At 38.6% G+C, this 21,161-nt stretch overlaps 1 protein-coding gene and 2 long non-coding RNA genes across 10 annotated transcripts in view; 2 read left to right on the top strand and 1 right to left on the bottom strand.

The window, feature by feature from the left end:
- LOC135296430 (uncharacterized) overlaps window positions 1-19,588 on the top strand; it is a 26,861-nt gene extending 7,273 nt beyond the window's left edge. For 4 of the 5 annotated variants that reach the window (XR_010358546.1, XR_010358549.1, XR_010358550.1 and 1 more), the window contains 2 exons: window positions 2,446-2,557; window positions 3,338-6,052. This is a non-coding gene — a long non-coding RNA (uncharacterized LOC135296430). Of the gene's footprint in view, window positions 1-2,445; window positions 2,558-3,337; window positions 6,053-16,613 lie in introns of those variants that run through there. The other variant, XR_010358543.1, reaches the window with a different exon arrangement.
- On the top strand, window positions 8,073-10,747 carry LOC135296444 (uncharacterized). Its single transcript, XR_010358556.1, has 2 exons — window positions 8,073-8,188; window positions 9,623-10,747. It is a non-coding gene; the product is annotated as an uncharacterized LOC135296444 (long non-coding RNA).
- The window catches only part of CBX3 (chromobox 3), a 12,321-nt gene continuing 4,835 nt past the window's right edge, over window positions 13,676-21,161 (bottom strand). For 2 of the 4 annotated variants that reach the window (XM_064412766.1, XM_064412764.1), the window contains 5 exons: window positions 20,943-21,092; window positions 18,999-19,141; window positions 17,323-17,488; window positions 15,871-15,965; window positions 13,676-14,320 (listed from right to left, as the gene is read on the bottom strand). In XM_064412766.1, the coding sequence (XP_064268836.1) occupies window positions 14,194-14,320; window positions 15,871-15,965; window positions 17,323-17,488; window positions 18,999-19,141; window positions 20,943-20,984 (573 nt within the window). In that variant the 5' untranslated portion in view covers window positions 20,985-21,092 and the 3' untranslated portion in view covers window positions 13,676-14,193. Of the gene's footprint in view, window positions 14,321-15,870; window positions 15,966-17,322; window positions 17,489-18,998; window positions 19,142-20,942; window positions 21,093-21,161 lie in introns of those variants that run through there. The other 2 variants (XM_064412776.1, XR_010358542.1) reach the window with 2 other exon arrangements.

The following is a 21,161-nucleotide window of genomic DNA, read 5'->3' as shown; positions in this document are numbered from 1 at the left end:
CCTGTACCTCCAGTATTTAACATGCCAATGGCTATCACTTTTAGTTGTATCAAAACCTTATTGCTGTAAATAAATCTTACAAGTACATGTGGTTGAAATCTACTGAACAAACTGGTTTGTTCAGCAAATGAGATGGGCAAGCAAAACTATCAGTTGTTCAGAATCACCTCTTGTATTTTAGGTTGTTTTGCTTAGTTATTTTAATAGTAAATCAGATGCATCAGGTGCCTCCTGCTGCCTGGCACAGCCACATCAGACAGGTTTTGCCCTCCCTGTTTCCCACATATTCTGTTCCTTTCAGAAGAGTGTATTCATTGTCTTAAAGTTATTACAGTGAAAAAAAGCTGCTACTTTTTTCAGACTCAGTCTAAAATGTACATAGAATAAGCAGTCACATCTGTGTAATATTTGAGCTTGCAATATGAATTACACTGTATGCACTAGTATGTTTTCAACAGCTTCTTGATTGTCTGAGAAACACCTGCAGTGTCATTTACAGCCAAAGAAGCATGCTGTAGGGTGCTGGACTGTTGTTGCCTCTTTGCAGTTGGCAGCCTGGGCTTTGTGAGATTATATGTGTGAGTTACAGCAGTAGCTCAGCACCACAAGCAGCCTCTGACTATTACCTCATCATTAATCCATGTGGTCTGTTGTTCCATCTCCTTCATTTTGTACATTTACAGTAGTACACTTTGGATTGATCTGTGTAAGGTGGTTACTGGGAAACAATCTGAAATGCAGAACTGAGAGCCTAGAATCTGTGGTGCACCAGTTCCTAAAGAGGATGCTCTTATTTTCCATGATGGATGCTTCTGTTTGCTTTTAACACAGCTCACTTCTCATGGTCAGCTAAACCACGCAAATGCATACTTAATGAAAAAAAAAAAGTCCCCATGGAAAGCTGTTGCAGAACAGATACTCGGCAGTGGTTATTCTTAGCTCTTTTCTGTGTAGACAAGTCCTGTGATGTAGATCATTGCTTTGTCTGCCCTTAATGTCCTTGTGTGAGGTTTTATATTATATTACATGGCCAAAAAGAGCTAATGCTGAGATCTATCCGAAATGTATTACTTGATTAGACATGGCTTTAGGAATTTGATTGACTCTAGTTTCGACCTGTGGTTCGATTTCCTCTTTCTGACTCCAAATTTTAAAACACTTGGTTTGTTTTTTAATTACCTTGTAAATTACCAATGTTGGATAATAACATAATGTGGGAAGAATGGTAAGAATTCCTTAGTTAAACTTTTACAAAGCTCATTGGCCTGATCTTCAGGTTTCTTGACATTGCAATACTCCAAGGGAGATTTGTAATGCCTTCTGTCTCATCTCAGTTTGGGATGTGGGACTCTACTATGCACTTGCTCTGATTTCATGTAATTATTTCCATGCTCTGCTGTGCTGTGTTCTCACTTCATTAGCATAGTTAAGTAAGAAACCAGAAGCATTTTTGCAATTATTTATTTATTTTCCCAGAAAGTTTTTGTATTACTAAGCCAAACCAAAACGAAATAATAGAGAAGCGTTTTGCCAGTGTGAATGGAGAGCATGGTAATTGGGTTTGCTGTTGCCTTTACAGAGATTATACTCTGATTACAGAAACATTGTGTAGTATCTGGGGAACAAGGAGATCTGAGATTTGAAGGGACTACATAAGCAACTCTTCTTTACCTGTAGCACTCACCTGCCTTTGCAGAGCATGTATTCATTCATATCTGCAATGTCCAGGATATACTGACCTCCCCTCAGACCAGCCTTAGTAACTACAGAATTAATTTCTCGCTAAGTACAGGAAAGAGGCATGCAAATGTCAAGTGAGACCCTGCCAAATTATCTTAATAATGACGTGTGGCTGGGTCAGACACAAAAAAGATGAAGTTGGATCTGGTTTTGTGCTTATTCAAAACAGACACAAGCAGTGGGCTGTCTGTAGCCGTTCTAATTGAGCCGCTTCAGATGGCAAGGAATATGAAGGTGATAAGCAAGAAAAGGAAGTTTGAACCTCAGATTTGGTTCAAATGTTTGAACCTCATATTTGAACCTCATTTCTCCACTTAGACAGAGTACCTCTTAAGATTGTAACTATCTTTGAAATACTACTACTTCAGTGCTGATGCGTTTAGGTACATACATCATCCTCTGCTAATTCAAGCTTTAGCATTGCCTTAAACTTTAATTTTGCTTTTTCAAAGCATTGTCAAATGGATTTACGTCTTTTTTAAAAATACAGCATTGCTTATTTTGAGAGAAGTTTATATTCATCATGGGAAAGAGTGAAGGATTAGGGATCAAGCCTGTGATGGCATTGGTGTTATAGGTTTCTTGCAACTGTGTAAAAAAAAATGCTCTCTGTCTTTTGTTTTCACATAACATCCCCAGTGTATACTCAATCATTCTATCAGTATGGGTAAAGTGCTCTCATTTGTTTTCACTGTTCTTCTTCAGGTGCTGTGCTGCATCCTCAGCCTTGCACTGGTAGGTCAGCTCTGAGTCTAGTCCAGCATTTACATGTTGTGGAGTGTGAGTGGTGTTACTGCAAAGGAACAGGAATGTTTCGGTAGGTGCTGCCTCAAGGGCTGTGTTAGCACTACAGCTTTCTTGGAAACATAGTGATTTATCAATGCATAGTCTTTTAACCAATTGAGATATTCACATTTTGCACTTCCAGCTGTTGAGATGTGTCCCAAATCTCTGTTTATCACCATTTGTTCTGGTTCTTCTATTGCTCTTGCACGTATGCACAGCAGGCAAACTGCACATTGCTGTGTAGAGCTGGTCTGCATTCCTCCATATCTGCTCTCCCCTGCCACTCCACACCTGTCCTGCATGAGGTTAACAACTCCTGCCTCCTGCCCAAATGTTCAATGAGGCCATTTGTAAGCCAATGAAGCAAATAGTAGGTCTTATATTTAGGGCATCACACCACCACCAGTGCAACACGCAGCCATGAAATCACAAGCAGGAAGGCAACAATGGCACCCCCAAAATCAGCTTGAGAAGCTGTTCTTTTTCATCAGAATTGTTGGTAGTTTAAAATAGTCCTTTACAATGTCTTTGGTAAGGGATTTAAAATCCTAATCCATATCATTTTACATATGTATTGAATTTAAGTTCAAGATTTGTCATTCATCCTAAAAGTGCATTTACAAACTTCAGCATGGGTCTTGCATATCTGCCATGAGATAAAGAAAATAAAAATCTCATTATTCAAGCCTTGACCCATATTTAAGCAGTTAATATCAAAGACTTATGTTACTATCTTTATTCCCCTGGTTCACTTACTTCCCTTTAAACAATCACAACATCCTCTTAATGGAGGCACTAATCTTCATGACAGGAGCTGTGACTGCTGATCTACTGGCAGCAAATAGATCAGTCATTGTAAAGCAATGAACATAATTAGATTCCTGGACGAGATGTCAATATGTGGAACCATCTTGAGGGAAGTCACCATTCATCTCTGAAATTCTTTGGCCACTGCTTGCCATTCCATTCTTGGGACTAGTACATCCTGAGTGGACCTTCACAAGGAGATGGCCATACAGAAACAGCTGCTTTTGTGGTCCCCCTTCTCCATATGTCATGTCACAGCGGCATAGAATCATTGAATCACAGAATGATTTGTTCTGGAAAGGACCTTAAGGATCACCTAATTCACCCCTCTGCCGTGGGCAGGGACACTTTCCATTAGACCACGTTGCTCAAAGCCCCATCTTCCAACTCTTTGAAGTCATCCACCAAGATAAGGGCCGATATGGTGAAGAACAGTTCAGTATTAGTGTCTGACAGAAAGATGGTGCATGGTATTTTGAATATGGCACTCAGAACATTAGCAGCAAATTTTGTCTGGAGCACTGAACATCTCAAAAGGGGTACATTGTTAGTTTGACCCCTTAGGATGAATCCTTAGTATTTTCATGGGTTTTAAAACACATTGCATAGGGCAGACAAAAGGTATTTCACTGCAGAATAGCACTCAGGCTCTGAATTCTTTGCCGTTATGTGAAGAAACCCAAACATCACCCCCCAGCAGCACCTTTCTGAAAGTGAAACTCGTGGAAGAGTCTACAGCAGGAGGCACAAGGATGACTACTCGCTGCAAGACCACGCCACGTTCCCACCATGCACAGCCGGGTGTTTCCAGAGGATCCCTGTGGCTCCCCATCCTCTCCTCGTGGGTGCCCGCTCCACCTGCTGGGCACTGCCAGGCGCGGGCAGCAGCGTGACTCCCGGGCTGGAGTGCCATCTGCCAAACCACCACCCTGCCACCTTGGCAGCTTGGTGATTCAGCCGCAGGGGTGGGAATTAGAGCAGCAACACCTGAGGTATTTAAATTATGTCGTATATATAACCACATGTTTAAATGCGTAAACCTCGCAGTTGTGTTCTCCATTGCCCCTGAAAGGGTAAAATCAGCTGTAAGTCAACAATCCATTCAAAAAAAGAGATAGATTTAACTAGGTTCTTTTCTAAATTGAGGGGATAGCATACATTTTCTAAGCAGTGATGTGCAGAATACTGAGACACGCCACCTGTACATCTATGACACTTTAGAGAAACAGCAGAATTTCAATGGGAAGCACACGAATTCTGCTATTTATCTAAGAACTACCAGGTATTATTCTGTAAAAGCAAAGTTTTAAGCACCTCCACCTGGGTCATTAATCCAGTGGTTATTAAGACTGTCAGGACACAAGCATTTCCAGGTGACTGGAAGCGTGCTGCCTGCACACTTTCACCTGGCTTTTGTTCAATAGAAATGTTGTGTCCTGTCCAGGCTTCTTGTGGTGCTTGGTGATTGAAGGAGCAAGCAGCTTTTCAGTTCTTCACCTTCCCAGTACATTTAGTACAAAGAGCATTTGGTGGTTCTGGGAAAACCAAAGTCACAATTCATTGCCTGCCTTTTGATTGGTAATTTAAAAGGTGCAGTAAAGAAATTCAAGCAGCCTTTGAATTGCAGACAGTAGAAGAATAAAATGCATTCAGTAGCCTTCTGTTGTCCAACTTGTATGAACATATTGGCTGCTGTATGGTAGCCTCCATAACTGTATGTGTCTTGGTTAGTGACATTCTCTTGGCCTCTTTTGAAACAGATTGTCCACAAAAAGGAAAGATATTTTTAGCTTGCTGGCCATAGCATGTGCACACTAAGGAGAAATTGTTATTGCCTATGGGACAGCAAAAGACAATACAAATCAGTATTGTAGTAGTAAGTGTTATTGTTCTTTGTAGCTGAGAATTGCTTTTAGGTATTTCTCAGTATTTTCCTGTTTTATTTGTGTTAAACTGTAGTTATCTAGTTTAAACTAGCTTTTTGTTGTCATTAAAGGAAAAGAAGATCTGACTTTCTAACATCATTTATGGAATACGTGAAAATTTGCAACTTGATCTGTTAGGGCTAACATTACTGAGAATTATTTTGAAAATCAAAATTTGTAACTCCTAATTTCTTAAGGAAGCAAGTACTGTTTATTCACCTTTACATACATCTCAGCTGTATCTTTGTAGTATCTCTTGCCTTAAATTTCCTCATCCAGAGAGTTGCACTGACCTATTTCTTTGCCGGATTTTACACTGCAGTGAGAGAAATGGGGGAGTTGCCAAATATAAAATCCTGAATTCAGAGAAATGCGTTTATTAGAAAATCCACCATGCTGTCAAAATCAAGAAATATTTAGCAACAACGACATCCAAAACTGCAGATTAATCAGCTGCAGTAGATGGAATCATAGGGAATAATCAGAAATGCTGCTCAGTAACACACACTGATGTTCCTGCAACAGCTGCAGAATGTCTGTGACAACAATGTAAGATGCTATTTCTCCCTTGAATCTCTGATTTTACTGCCTTCACAGGATATATGGTTTATTACAACTGCTGGAGGATCAAATTTAAAGATTCAGTATATAAGGTAATTGCCTTCCTTGCCCTGGTGAAAAATTTCTCCTTTCTAGTTTTGCAAGTATATGTCTATGTTTATTTGTTTTGTTTTGGTTTGGTTTTTTTCAATTAATCAAATAAATGAAAATTAACTGAAAACCCAAACAGCAACTCTGTTCATATGATTAAAAATTAATTTATAAAACTATAATTTCTTTGTTACACAAAGAAGATTCCTTTATGTATCTATGATTTCACCTTTTCTGAAACATTAAGACATGCTTTTTTGCAGGGTTTTTTGGTTTCAGGTCAATAATTTCAAATGATGGTAAACAATCCACTGAACACAAAGTCTTGAATTACAGTAGGGTCTGGTAGAATCATTAGACCTCACCCAATTTTCTGTAACAGCTCCTTGCCTGTGGTGATGTAGAACTGGTGTGCAACTCTTATGAGCAAAACTGATTCAGTACCTGCAAAATTATGGAGAAGAACCAATTCAGGATATAGTATGAATCAGCAAAGTGTCTTTTCATGACTTCACCTGTTTCTTGCTTTTAATTATGTTCCTCTCTTGCAATGGCATTGCTGCTGCAGTTCCATCTAGCTTGTCTCCCTCTGCCCTGGCTCCAGTGCTGGTGTGTTGAATGTTGTCCTCAGCACACACCTTCAAATGGACTTGCCAGTACTGCTGTAATGTCAGGGTTTATTTGCACTAACCCAGCAGATGGGTATGGATACACATATATATGTATATGTACACGCAGAGATATAGATACATAGGTAGATAGAGATATATAGATAGATATAGATATAGATGTGGATAGTCTTGTGTAGATACTTTTTCCTCAGTGATTTCTGAGAGGTGATTTTGCTCATTTTGTTCCAGGAGTGGGCAGAGACAGTAGCATTTTCTACTGTTGTTTTGAATGTGAATAATGGTGTTGTGCCTAAAAGAACAGCTTGTTCAAACAAGCACAAAAATTTTCAAATTTCAGATGGGAGCCCAGCTGGGGCTGTCTTCTGCAGCCTTGAGCAACATCTCCAACAACAAACACAAGGACTCTCCCTTTTCCTCTGAAGACCACTCAAGAAATAAGCCTTATTGGGGGAGAGATCAACAGTCATTCTGCATTTCAAGGATGTGAAAAACATTGCCAGAGTGATTTGTTATCAGTCTCTAAATATCTGCCTTCTATAGAGTACTCTTAAGTGATATGTAGCTGAGGTTTTTTAAACTCTTGGTTTTCCTGACTTTTGGAGGAAAAACCTGCTCAGTCCACAGAACTGTAAACCAAATTGGGATCAAAACACTTTACTGATCTGCCAACAATATGGAATTAAGCAGCAAAGTGTTACATTCAAGTAGTAATGCAACAAGTAAACCCTCAGACTAGACATATCAATGTTAATTAACACCAGCAGTATAAACACTCCCTGCAACAAATGCAAGAGATTTCTGAAATGCTACAAACCTGCCTGACCACACATGCACATTGTTTTGGTACTTGTGAGCATCAACTCTGAAACAAATTCAGGAAAATAAAACCCAAGTTTCCACTTGTAACCTTTTTGATTTGTCTTCTTGAAAGTGTTTTTTGTAGCTCACAAACCCCTGACATTTCATGCAAATAATGGTGTCATTTTTATTCAACTAATTGTGAGTTCAGGGAAGAGAATGGAACAGAAGAAAATATTTACTGTGAGGGTGGTGAGGCACTGGAATAGAATGCTCCAAAAAGTTATGGATGCTCCATCCCTGGAAGCATTTAAGGCCAGGTTGGATGGAGCTCTGAGCAACTTGGTCTAGTGAAAGGAAGACAAATTCCCCTGTCTACAGTGGGGGAATTGAAACTAGGTGATGTTTAAAGTTTCCAACCAGGCCATTTGATGATTCTATTAATAAAATAAAATAGTTATGCAGTGTTAAGACCAGCATTATGCATGACAAACTCTGATGTAGAAGTGAGGGGTCCATCCAGGACAGCATCTCTCTGTTTTGCACATCCCAGGCCTATCCAGCACAGAGGGGCAGACATGGACACAGAAGGGGAAAGGTGGGCTCTAGAATAATAGAATAATAAATAGTGACTTTCTTAAAAAAAAGAGAGTACTCCTGATTGAAATAATTTAATCTAGAAATTATCAAGAAGAAAAAAACCTTCCAATCTTCTTTTCATTGTGATTTCCCAGAGCTAGAGAAACCAGCTGCTCTTGGCTTGGACAGGTGCACTGTTCACTGGGTAAAAAACTGGTTGGATGGCTAATCCCAGAGAGTGGTGCTGAATGGTGCTGCCTCCAGTTGTTGGTAAGTCACAAGAGGTTCCAGAGGGCTCAGCACTGGGACCAGTCCTGTTCTTTATTGTTCATCTTTATTGATGATGCGGATGAGGGGATTGAGTGCATCCTCAGTCAGTTCATGGACAACACTGAGGTGAGAGGAGTGATTATCTGCAAAAGGGTAGGAAGGCTCTGCAGGGGAATCTGGACAGGCTGGGTCAATGGGCCAAGGCCCATGGTCTGAGGTTCAACAAGGCAAAATGTTGGGTCCTGCATTTGGGTCACAACCATCCCATGCAGCGCTACAGGCTGGGGCAGAGTGGCTGGAAAGTGGCCCAGCTGAAAAGGACCTGGGGACAGCAGGTGAATGTGGGCCCAGCGTGAGCCCAGGTGGTCAAGAAGGCCAATGGCAGCCTGGCTTGAATAAAGGATAGTGCAGCCAGCAGGACCAGGGCAGTGATTGTCACTCTGTACTGGGCACTGGCGAGGCCACACCTCAAATCTTGTGTCCAGTTTTGGGCCCCTCATGACAAGAAAGACATTGAGATACTGGAACGATCCCAGAGAAGGGCAACAGAGCTGGGGAAGTCTGAAGAGTGAGTCCTGTGTGGAGTGTCTGAGGGAGCTGGGGTCACTTAGCCTGGAGAAGATGAGGTTCAGAAGGGTTTTGTCACTCTCTACAGCTGCTTGAAAGAAGCTTGTAGCTAGGTTGATGTCAGTCCCTTTTCCCAAACAAGCTACATGACGAGAGGAAATGGCCTCGAGTTGCACCAGAGGAGGTTTAGATTGAATATTAGGAATTTTTTTTTTTTTTTTTTGCTAAAAGACTTGTCAGTCATTGGAACAGGCTGCCCATGGGAAGTAGTAGATTCACCATCCCTAGAGGTATTTAAAAGATGTGTATATGTGACACTTAGGGACATAGTTTAGCAATGGACTTGGCAGTGCTGGGTTAATGTTTGGACTCAATGACCTTAAAGGTCTTTTCCAACCTAAATGATTCTTAGATTCTAAAGACAGAATATCCTGATTATTGATCCTGTTTATAGAAACTCAGGCAACAAGGCCCAGTGCTTTTCAACAAAGATTCTGGAGCAAAACTACATACACATTTCAAATTGTAACTCTGTGCAGAGCAGTGCACCTGGATAACATTTCTGGGAAGGAGAAATTGTATATAGAAGCCAATGATGCCTCCTCTGGTCTAAGGGAGGCATTTACACATTCAATCTGAGGGATTTACACATTCAATCAAGGAAAACAAACCAAACTCTGCAATCCCATCCCCATAAGGGTGACCTTTTCACCAGATCAAAATATTTTGGCAGACATTGCAATGCATGCAAGTACTTGACCACTTACTTTATCTAGTAAGAAAATCCATCACAAAATGTTATTACATTCTCAAACACCATGGCATCAACGCCAGCATCTTAAGACAATATGAACTTCCATCTGGCAGGTGCCATCTGGAGCTCTGGGAATCATATCCAATTCTCTCACCAAGTTTAAAAATGCTGCAGCACTCTAAAAGGAAGAAGAGCACCATCTCTACTTGCATCAGACTGGAACAATGGCAGGCTTTTTTTTTGGGACAAGTGTTTTGGTTTTGCTTGGCATAACCCATTAGTTTTTCTAGCTTAAACCATCTATCATTTATTTGAAATCAGAGTCCAGAATGTCAGGAGTTCCTGACAGGCATTTTGGGACATGGAAGTTTTCTATTTAAACTTCAAAAGGATGTGGTATTACCCAAACTGGTGGCTGGGATTGCGCCAACAAGAGGCAGCAGGAATGAAGCACAAAGCCTCTGCAACTCTTCCCTGGTCCTGCTGAGATGAAGGTACTACCAAACACTTTTGGCTCCACTGCTGCGTGCCCTCAAGTGCTGTCACAACTAAAGGCTGGGAGAATAGGAAAACACTGTCAGGTGGAAACTGCTTGTGAAAATATAAATCAGTCAGGTAAACCCCACAAGAGCTAGTCTGGATATTCACTCTGCAAAACAATGCACAACTCTTTGAGCTGGTAGAGTCACAGCTTCATAACCCTACAGGGAAAAACATGGTTCTGTTTGATCCTGTGACATTTTGTTCCAGGCACCACACAGCTCTACTTCCATGGTATTGCACTTCAGCTTCTAAGGTGCAGTAGGACTCTGCAGCAACTTTTCACTTCAGGAGAGGCACCTCAGAAACAAATCTGGGGGCATATGGCTTGGCTACTAGCCCAAGTTTAAAAGCCTCTGTCAGCAGAGTAGACATGTCTTAACATAAGCAGCTAAATTCAGGAGTTGAATAAAAGGTGGCATTTTGAGAAGACATTAAACAGAGAGAGGGACACCAATGGCAAGGAAAATACTGAGGATATTAGAGAAAGGTCAGAATAGGAAAGGAGTACAATCTTTTATGCTGCAAGAGTCCAATTCAGGTAAGCAAGTAAGATAATTTGCAGCAAAAGAAAAAAATTTAGTTCTAGTTACATTTCAAGTTATGACAACATATGTGGAGTCCTAAATGTACTACAATCTATTGCTTAGAAATTGTCACACAGTTTTAAGGAGAACAGCACCATAAATCCAGACAAATTACCACAAAGCATGCAGAATCCATTTGTGCTGAACTGATAAAAATCACTTGCAATGCTAATAGTATTTTTGCAGGTACTGTACTTGTTTTAATCAACTTAATAGCAATTGCTCTGATTAATTTGCAAGTAATATAATACTAATTAACAAAGTATGAGTTTTTTTCTTTCCTAGCAAAGAAGTAGGAACCAGGCTATAAGAGGATGATATCATAACTGATCACGATCTCAATTTTACATGATCTAGCACTACCTGGTTATGCTTAACCTGAGTATTTTCTTCAGCCAGAGTGAGAAGTATTGGAGCAAACACAACTGTGATTTTTGTGGTTTGTGCGGGGTTTTTTGGTTTTTTTTTTCAGGACAGCACCATTAACACAGAGCAATCACAAAATGACAGCCTGAAACCCATTTGGTTTGGTATAAGAAAGGAGACAATGACGAGAAACCTCTGCAGAACTCAACTAACTACAGAAGATATCTCATTTATTTAATCAGTAAATTTTAAATTAATAACATTTGTTAACTTTTTGCCTATGTATGCAGCACATTCAGCATAACTTTACATAACTTGTAACTTTAAAGTGTTGCATTTCGTTACTAGCAAAACTCAGTTTGACACAAAGTGAGAAGAAAAAAAAGGAAACAAATACCAGTCAGCATATTTACCATCATAACATAAAAAAATCAGCAATCTAAAGAACTGTCTAACAAGCTGCAAAGTTGTTTAAAAGTGAATTCAGTGTAATTTTATTAAGTCAGAAGGAAGAACCAAATATAAGGTAAAAAGCTGTATATAGTTACAAATCTGTGTTTTAAGGGTTACAAATTGAGGAGAACCAACCTTTCAACAAAAATCTTTGTCTACCACTAACAATAACCAATAATTAAAAACAACCGTTTAACCTGTATTGCTTCAAATCAGCAACTTCACACAGACTTGATATCCGCACTTGAAATGTCTTACAGAAACTGCAAAGCTTCAGGCAGTAAAATGCAACTTGTACAGTAACAGTTTTAAGACTCTTTACAAAGTACTCCATGAAGAAACTGGCAGGAGAATACAAGCTGCTTTGAAATTCCTCTTTAGCCCATGTGTTTATCAAGCTACTGGATAAAAAACCAAGGATTTCAGAATGCTATATACTAGGTGTATAAATATTCCTATTATAGGCTCCCAAAAATTAAGCCATGAACTCTGTAGAAGTCTTAAACTTGATAAAATCAGGGTGATTTGTCTAAGGAATTGGTAAGAGAGGTTAGTTAAGTGTTCAAATTATCATTATCTGGTGCAAGGGAGCCCCATGTTAACAGGAATATCAGATTCTTCCTAGAGCCACAAACAGACTGAATTCTGCCCAAAACCAGTAATAAAAAATCTTTAGGAAAAAGTTCACATAGCAAGTTTAGCCATTGCTGTTTAACTATAAGAAGGTGTTCTACGGTGGCAGGCTTTGTTTTGCAATATAAATGCCTTTTGAAACTATTGAAAGGACAAATAATTATAGTAATGATTTGTGAAACAGTATCAAAAGAACATCAAGCACAGACTGGATTCCTTCCTTCACTCTTCAGGCTATGCACACTATATGAGGGTTTCCAGGAATATCTACTTCTTTTAATCTTCTGAAAAAACACTCAGGCAATCCCAACTGTCTCACCTTTGAGAAGGGCCACAAAGATGACCAGAGGGCTCTAGCACCTCTAGCACCTCTCCTGTGAAGACAGGCTGAGGAAGTTGGGATTGAGCCTGGAGAAGGCTCCAATGAGATTTAAGAGAACCTTCCAGGACCTAAAGGAGGCTTACAACAAGGCTGGAGAGGAATTACAAAGGCATGTAGTGACAGGACAAGGGGAAATGGCTCCAAACCAGGAGTGGGGTTAGGTTAGATATTATGGGAAGAACTTTTTTACTCTGAGGGTGGTGAGGCACTGGAACAGGTTGCCCAGAAAAGTTGTTGACAACCCATCCCTAGAAGTGTTCAAGGCCAGGTTGGATGGAGCTCTGAGCAACCTGGTCTAGTGAAAAGTGTCCCTCCCTATGGCAGGCAGGTTGGAACTAGATGATCTTCACAGTCCCTTCCAACCCAAAACCATTCTATGAGCCTATTGACACTGACAGTGTACTACAGGATTATATTTTTTAGTCAAAACTCTAAATTAAGGATAATTCTGAAATAATCTTGGCCATTGACATATAAGCACAGCTTAAGGCAAACTATATTATGGTAGTCAAAACACCAAGATGGTCTTTAAATAAAAGCAAGTGAAAAGATGAATGGCAACTTTACTCTTCCTGAGTTCCCCACCTTTTACTTCTGCCCTTCTGAAGGTATTATCCAAGCAGCTGATTATAGGACTAATTTCAAAATTCAGTCTGAAATAGAAAGAAAGTCTTTTGCTCCAAGTATATGACTTAAGTATCTTCATTTAAATATTCCACTTTAAAAGTTGAGCTATGTAAGTATACTTGAGGTGATGGCCTGAAGAATAATTCCATCTGAACCAGCCCTAGAGTATACTATAGCCTCTTATTAAGAACTGAAATTAAAGCAAGGGCTAATACTGTCAATATATGTCAAATATTTCCTAGAATGCCTGCAAAGGCTACTTGGCCTTGTCACTAACTGCTGTACCTAAGTTGTGTGGTTGCAATCTGTGACTTACAGGAGTACCCAAAGCACACTAATGTTACAGGCCCATCCTGACTGAGAAAAACCCGTGTCTCAGACAGTATTCAAAAACACCTCCAACTAATAATCAAAGCCTGGTACTTATGCAATATTCTGATAAGAGTAGCAGTGGGGTAATATTAATAATCAACCTACCCCCCGAGAGAACAACTTACAGTTAAATATATTACAAACTGAGTTTAACATATCAAAAGTTGAGAAATACCCCGCTTCAAAAGAGTCACAGCCTATCAGTATAAAGGAAGAATATAAAACTATTTTATTGACCACTGCTCACCAGTATTTACAATAAAGTAAACAATATACAGTCTGATAACATTCAAATTACTACAAAGTTAGTTTTCACCTGGTCTTCTTAAGACCAAGTGATCCCAAATACTAAAAAGAATGACCTTACAGGTTTAAAGGGCTAGGTTTGGGTAAAGAAGATACATGCACATCAATAGTATAGAAGACTACAAAACATCTGTGAGTTTGTTTAGACATTCATTATGATTCTGTAATAACTAAGGAAGTTTATCAATGTTTTATAAAAGCTTTTACCTAATATGGAGGAAGTAGTAGTATCAAATGCTCTCTTGTGGTAAATGAAACAAGTTGCAGAAAGCTTTTATTTACTTGCTGTTGATGCAAAACATACTACTTCAAAAAAATATCAAATTTGAAACTTGTTAGAATGTATGCTTCTCACATTGCTAATAAATCAAATTTTGGGTTTTAATATTCTTATATATAAAAAAAGCAATGCAAACAATTATTGTGCTTCATCTTCTGGGCATGAATGCCAAGTTAGCCGTTCTTCATAAAAAGCGATTACGATCTGAGGACACTTCACATTAGCTTCTTTGGCCAGCACCAGATCTGCCTCATCAGAGTCTTTCCTGATGTAGAAGAGAGGAGGATTTGTATTAATAATCAGTAATTCAATTAATAATCAGTACTTCAAAACATTTAGCAGCTCTTAAGTCCCAAGTTCTGAAAAGAATGTCAGCTAGAAATCAGTTTCCAGTATACCTTTCACTAAAGCTACCAAGACTTTCCATGCTAATGGTAATGATGAGGTTTCATAGCTCCATTTTTCTTCCCTTCCCATGTTTTTTCTGTTTCAAAGGAAAATGCTATTCAAAGGGAATCAGTTACAAGGTCACATACTGGAGTATGTAATGAAATAAATAAAACTCAGTTACTTTTGTCTTTTAAAGATTAATCAAAGCTTCAAAGTAAGACTTAAAATCAATAGGACCAACCAGTCTTAAGAGTTGGTACTTACATGTAAATTACATTTACTGTTTCTGCAAGTAACTTCCTATATTTCATACTGTTATTCTTGATGCTGTCTTGGGCTAACAAACCAAGTTTGCCAGTCTGACATGACTTCACTTTGTTTTGAAGTGTATGCTGCCTTTAAAAATCAGCTTTGTACATACAAACTCATATTTATGTTTGTTACCTAAGACCACTTATGAAAAACTAATCAACAGCAACTGAACTAAACAAAAAAAAGTCCTCTGTGTTTGATATTGCCAATTATCACTACAGAAATTCAAACACTCATGATCTTTATTTTGCAACTTTTCTAAGTTTCACATAAAACTTGTAGAGAATTTGAGAATGCAGAAGGGAAAAAATCTCCCACAGCACTAATCTTCAGGTAAATCACAAGACAAATTGTGTCTCAGGAGATCACTCAGTTTGACTCCATTCTGAAAATCTGCCCTTCTCAAAGGCTGTGGAAAGCCATCCTTCTTATCCCATTACCTTAAGAAATCTGACTCTCAGCAAATGTCAATTCAATCTCTTGATTTCTCAACACTGGGAAGAAGCATTAATTTTACCCCATTTGTTCACAAAGCAAGAAATCCTCCTCCCAACACTGTAGCTAATGAAGCTGGTCTCCCCACCTACCCTCCCAACAACACAAACTCCCCATGTGACTCTTGCTTCTTACTAGCTCCTAATGTCAAGCCTCTACATATTGTTTATTCGTCTCCACCTCTGCTTTCTCCCCTAGTTGCTTCCAATTCCACACTGATGCATGCAGAACAGCTGGCACTATGCTTGGTTAAACAGCTGGCTATCCAGCAGTTCTGCTTATTGAAACATGTCAAGCTGGATTTCTGCCTGCCACTCCCTCTGCAAGAGCATTACCAAGATTCAGTTTTTTCTATACAAATCCCAATTTCTCCCTATTTTATCAGAAATTACCTTTCAAAGTAAAAGTGAACCAACAGAAATGAAAGATATTTTGGGTTTTGAAAGAAGAGGGATTAAATCTTAACTGAATATAGAAAGCTTGTTTTTTGAAGAACAAAAGGTTAATAAGGAGACCACGAGCTTCTGTGTCTTACTCCTGAGATGAAGTTGTCTCTTTAGGCTAAGTGCAGCTACCTGCCCTCCCTTTATGGACAAGAACTGTGAATATAAGACTTACCATTTCATGAGGAACATAAGCTCTCCGCTGCTATCCGTAGCCCCAATTATCCGCTCAGGATCAAGACCCCTTGCAAACCCTCTTGGTTTATCAACCTAGTAAGTTAGAAGATGGTTATCTAGTTTAAGACAAAATTCTATTTTGGTACTAGATACACAGATTTTTGTACATACATGCATGTGTGTGTTTGTGTATCAGAATGAAAAAATATAGCCTTAAAACCCCATCAAATCTATAATTACACAGTATTTTTTCATGACCAATCTTTAGGCCAAGTAATTTAGAGGTCGGATAATAATGGAAGATTTTATATCCCTGTTTCCACCATTTATTTCTGAAAATATAACAGATGAAACAAATGGTCTAAAATAATTTCAGTAGATAAACAAACAAGCATGGTCAGTAAAAATACTGAAAGCAGCAAAGTAAAAATGCATGCCTGGAAGTGGAAAAAACGCATCCTTTTCAGCAAAACAACAGACTTGGGTTGGCTAAACCAACAATGAAACTGCACCCTTGGGGAACACCTCAACTCTTCTTGGCTCACAGACATCACACTGGTGACAAAAAATATCACAACTATTTCCTGTATTAGCTCCTTCATAGGTTCACAAGATCCTTTTAGAGACAGTGGCCACTATTGTACCAGATGAAGACGAACAACTGACTCTATACAAAAACCAAAATATTCTTTATATTATTAATTAACTATTCTTTCTGATGCCTTCCAACTTTTTTTACAGTAACCATGTGTCCAAGTGCCTGCCATCTTTAGTACATGAAAATGATTGGCAGTGTCAGGTTTCAAACCGCTAGTCCAAAAGTTTTCGGAAGAAAATGTGAACTGTTGAACACATTACTACGTGTGCATTATTCTGTACTTATCAGCACTAAATGTGTCAAGTTGCCTACTCATTTAAACTGAAGGAGAAATCCAGACCTCTCAGGAAAGGTAAGCTTTTTACACTCACCCCTTCTGCTCCTTCTCCACCATTATGCCTGCTCCTAGTCTAAGTAACTGATTGGCTTTCACATTTTGCCATCTTGCCACTCACCCTCATTCAGAATCATATACTAAATATGGCAGCAAGCCAGAACTTCATCTTTGTTCCTTCATGGACCTTTTGCTCTAATAGAAACCTATCACTTAATACCATTAATTAATAACTCTTAACCAGTCTTACTTTAAATTATTCAGTAAGTGTTATGGGACAATGTAAGAACTTTTAATCATCATGTCAGTCAATCATCCTTTACTAACCATTTGGACAGTCTCATTAACCATAATGAATGTGTACCCTTTTCAAACCACAGATCCAGATGCTATGAAATTTTTACAGTTTTAAGTCGGTGTTCAGTCTCATTCTCAAAGTCACAACATGATTTTTGGGGGATGGAGAGGCAGGGGAGAAACAGAGGAAACAAAAACTTAACATGTGAACATATACTTACAGAATCACGCTTTTTCTTTGATTTACTATCATCAGATTCGCTATCTGACAAAGATTTTCTTTTGGCACCATCTGTTTTTTCTTTACCAGCTTTCTGAGAGTTCAGAAAAGCTTCAATTAGCTCTGGACAATCTAAGTTCTCTTCAGGCTCCCATGTGTTGTCAGCACTGAAACATACACACATTTTTGTAAAACTAGGTAAAGAAGAAAAATGTAAAAGTAGCCTCATGGCTCCCCTTAAAACAAGCAACTTAATTTTTGTCTCACTATATAAGGTAGGTCTGTTAAACTCTATGGATGTTTATCTTGCCACCTTTAGTAGCCTTCATGTACTGCATTTGATGACTGAAAGAATGCTCCACTAGTATTGAAAAACAACATTCTTAACCTGAAGCTAACACAAAAAGCAGCTCTATTAACACCTGTGTTCTCAGTGGGGTATGAGAGGTGAAACAAGTAATCTGCACCCTACCAAAACTTAACTGTCTATTTAAACTGACTCACTTCCCTAGTTCCTCTAAAGACTGTCCATGAAAACAAACAATATGAGTACTAAGACTTACAGACAACAGAGTGTACAAAGCAGTCATTACAAACAGCCTAAGTATAAATACATACATACATAAGCTTTCAGACATGAGAAACACTCTCAAGTTGTCTCTGAGCACTGAACACATATACCTAGAACTATCTGCTTCCTTCAGTTGACTGACTGCAGGAGGGAACAAAGGTGGGCAGAGCTGGGCACTGCATATGTTTCAATGAAGTATGCATTTTGCTAACTAGAATTTTAAGAAGAATGTTCCCCACAACCACTATGCATCTCACGTGCAAATACTGGCACAGCACTACCGCACCAGCAGATACCTACAAATTATTTTCCATTACAATAACATATTATTACAAGTTCAAATCAGACCCTCAAATATAAAGACATTGTGCTTTGCATTTATGCACACATCACTATGCACATTTCAGGTTGCCAGAGTGCACAATGTTGCAATGCACTCACTTTAGGAGGTATGCAACAATAATATCGCAGCATACATAACCATTTATGCACAAATTCTTCTTCCAGCTGATAAAGCAAGCTGCCACAGAGTGTCACTGGAAGCAGGCACAACTGTATTCCTTCTTAAATAATCACCTTCTCAAATCTACTGCATAGTTTTCACGTATATATGTAAGTCCTGGGAAAGACACTCAAAAATTCCTTTCAAGCATGCCTAATGAAGGCAACCATTCCACAGGCAAATTCAGTTAATTTGAGAACAGCTCAGGAAAATTAATAATAAGCAAACTATCTGCTTCAGAGCTGCCTGCAGTTTGCATTCCTGCATGATTTGTTACTCAGAAGTACCATTCATTCTGCTACATATACGATAGCTGTCAGTCTATCTTACCTTGATAGCTATGCACACAAGCTCTATCAGAGTGGTAAAAAAACAATCACTAAGAACTTGGTAAAAGTCCTCAAATATTTTATATAGCATAAACAACAAACTACATTATCTTCTATTTTATTTTCATACTCGACTGTCCCACTTGACTATGCATTTAAGGATGTCCTTCCCTCAAGGTTCTTTGAAGTGCATGCCCATCATCCAATCTCTTGGCACAGTTCAAATCAATGGTGTTTATCATTCTATCATAAAAAGAAAAAAAGGAGTGCCTTACTCTGTAAATCCTTTCCACTTCAAGTAGTATTCCACCTTTCCATTTACAACACGTCTGTCCAGGACTTTCTCCACAACAAATTCTTCAGGCTCTGCCTCTTCAACTTTTTTACCTTTGCCATTCTGTTTCTTTCCCATTTTGTGCTACAAAAGAAATTCAGAATGACATTATTCTTTTTTTTCCCTTTGCTTTACACAGTTACTTCACTGGCTTATTAACATTAAAGCCAGAAGCTCAGACTCCTTTCATGTTAGTGCATGTGGTCAGGTAACCTGAGCAAGACATGGTAATTATTTGGGTTTTTTTCAGTTGCTTAATGAGATACCCAACACCAGTTTTTAAAAAGGTGAAATTTTTTTTGTCCACATACTCAGTGACTATACTCCCCTTAAAAATTTAATTCTCAGTGCTACATGCTCAAAACATCAGGAAGCTTCTAAAAGTTAACTCTATGCCTGTGAAAAGGCAGAGGGCAAGGCAGAAGTAAAGAGAAGTAATAAGGAAACTGTGAAAATGCATAAAATAGAAAAGGGATGGTATTGAAAAAAAGTGGCTTCTACCTTTCCCAAAAAAAACTAAGGAGAAACTGATGGCAGCAAAGTTTATGATGAAATGCTACAATAAGTAAAATGCTCAATAATAACCCGCAACTATTGAACAGGACACATGCTAGGAGCATTCCATTACTGCAGTCCCTTCTAATTCTTAGCTATGCACCCATGTCACTTACAAAGAGATGTCACAAAGGTGCATAAATTTAAGACTGCTACACTTAAGTACAGCACTTAACACATAAATGGAATTTTGCTAACTTACAAAACTTTTTAAGTGTTTTAAAGTTTACATTTGATAGTTCAGGTAATATTCTTTAAGGTCTTAAAATAAATATTACATCCACATCATCCTCAAGGCATTCCCAGTTTAATAAGGCACAATTAAATAACAGTAGAAGGACACATTTCAGAATTTCCTTGTTTGTAATCTTAAAAAAGTTGGAACAAGCCTATCATGCTGTATCACAGTTCAGGAGGACTAGCAGACCAAAAGCAGTTTGCTTGCCATTTTGGACTGCACCTCATAAAGAAATTGTCAAGTGGCAGCCATAAACTAAGTATTAAACTCCTAAGAGTTATGCAGTACCCTAAATCAAAGTGGACAGAACTAATTCCTCACTAATGCACTTCCTCTACAACAGAACACAGACAAGCAAATATCACAAAGCACCTCTATTTGCCTGATAGCCATTCTCTAGTCCTCTCTAATGTGGGTTAGTTTGACAACACTGCAATTTTAAAATTTTCAAGCTTTTACACTTGGTAGAATTTTGTCTTGATGTGGTGAAAGGTAAAAAAAAATGCATGTTAGAACAAAAACTGTATTCTTTTAGTGAAGACTGGAAGATGATTCTCTTGCCAAAGCCCTGTCTTTGTACCCCTTATTTTTCATAATTAATTTTTCCCTCCCTCCCCAAAATACTTTACTCTTTATGGTTAGCAACCCATAAATTGAAGGTTCAAACAACAAAGAGGAGAAAGTTTCTAGTTTCTCATTTAAACAGAAAGTTTCTCTATATATCTCACATGGCCATCGTTTTGATTTGAGAGCATAGAAGAGAACAGAGCATGTATTTCCAATTAGATTTTAGATGCCTGCATATCCCAGGTGTATTTTGACCACAGCATTCATGTCTGAAAAGTGTTAACTTAAGCATATTGGCTTTTTTTTTTGCCTCCACAGGAAAAAGAATGCAAGACTGATATTGAAGGGAAATACAACATGAAGATGTCCAAGGCTTCTATGAGGGCAGCTTCTTTCAAAAAATGGAAGTGTGAAATATAAAGGGGTAAATATGAGGAAAAAAACCAAATAATAAAAGTAGCAGAGGGGAAAACGACAACACAGAAAGACAGACTCACTATACCATAGTAATAACATTATAATTACTGGTGATGAGGCAAGCAGGCTACAAGTGGGGAACATCTCCATCTGTATTCTCCGTTGGACTAAAATTCTTTGATTCAGTGGAAGACTGTTTTCTGGTACTCTTTTCGGCTTCACTAATTCTTGTCACTTAAAGATCAATGTTTTGGATTTCTGTATCAAAGCAACAATTTGGTTTTTTACTTTCTAAAATTTAAGTATCTTAAGTATCTTCCACAGAGG

The sequence above is a fragment of the Passer domesticus genome, chromosome 1 (assembly GCF_036417665.1).
Source record: "Passer domesticus isolate bPasDom1 chromosome 1, bPasDom1.hap1, whole genome shotgun sequence".
Classification (NCBI taxonomy): Eukaryota; Metazoa; Chordata; class Aves; order Passeriformes; family Passeridae; genus Passer; species Passer domesticus.
The sequence above is the reverse complement of the archived record's forward strand: the minus strand, read 5'-3'. Positions and strand labels throughout refer to the sequence as shown.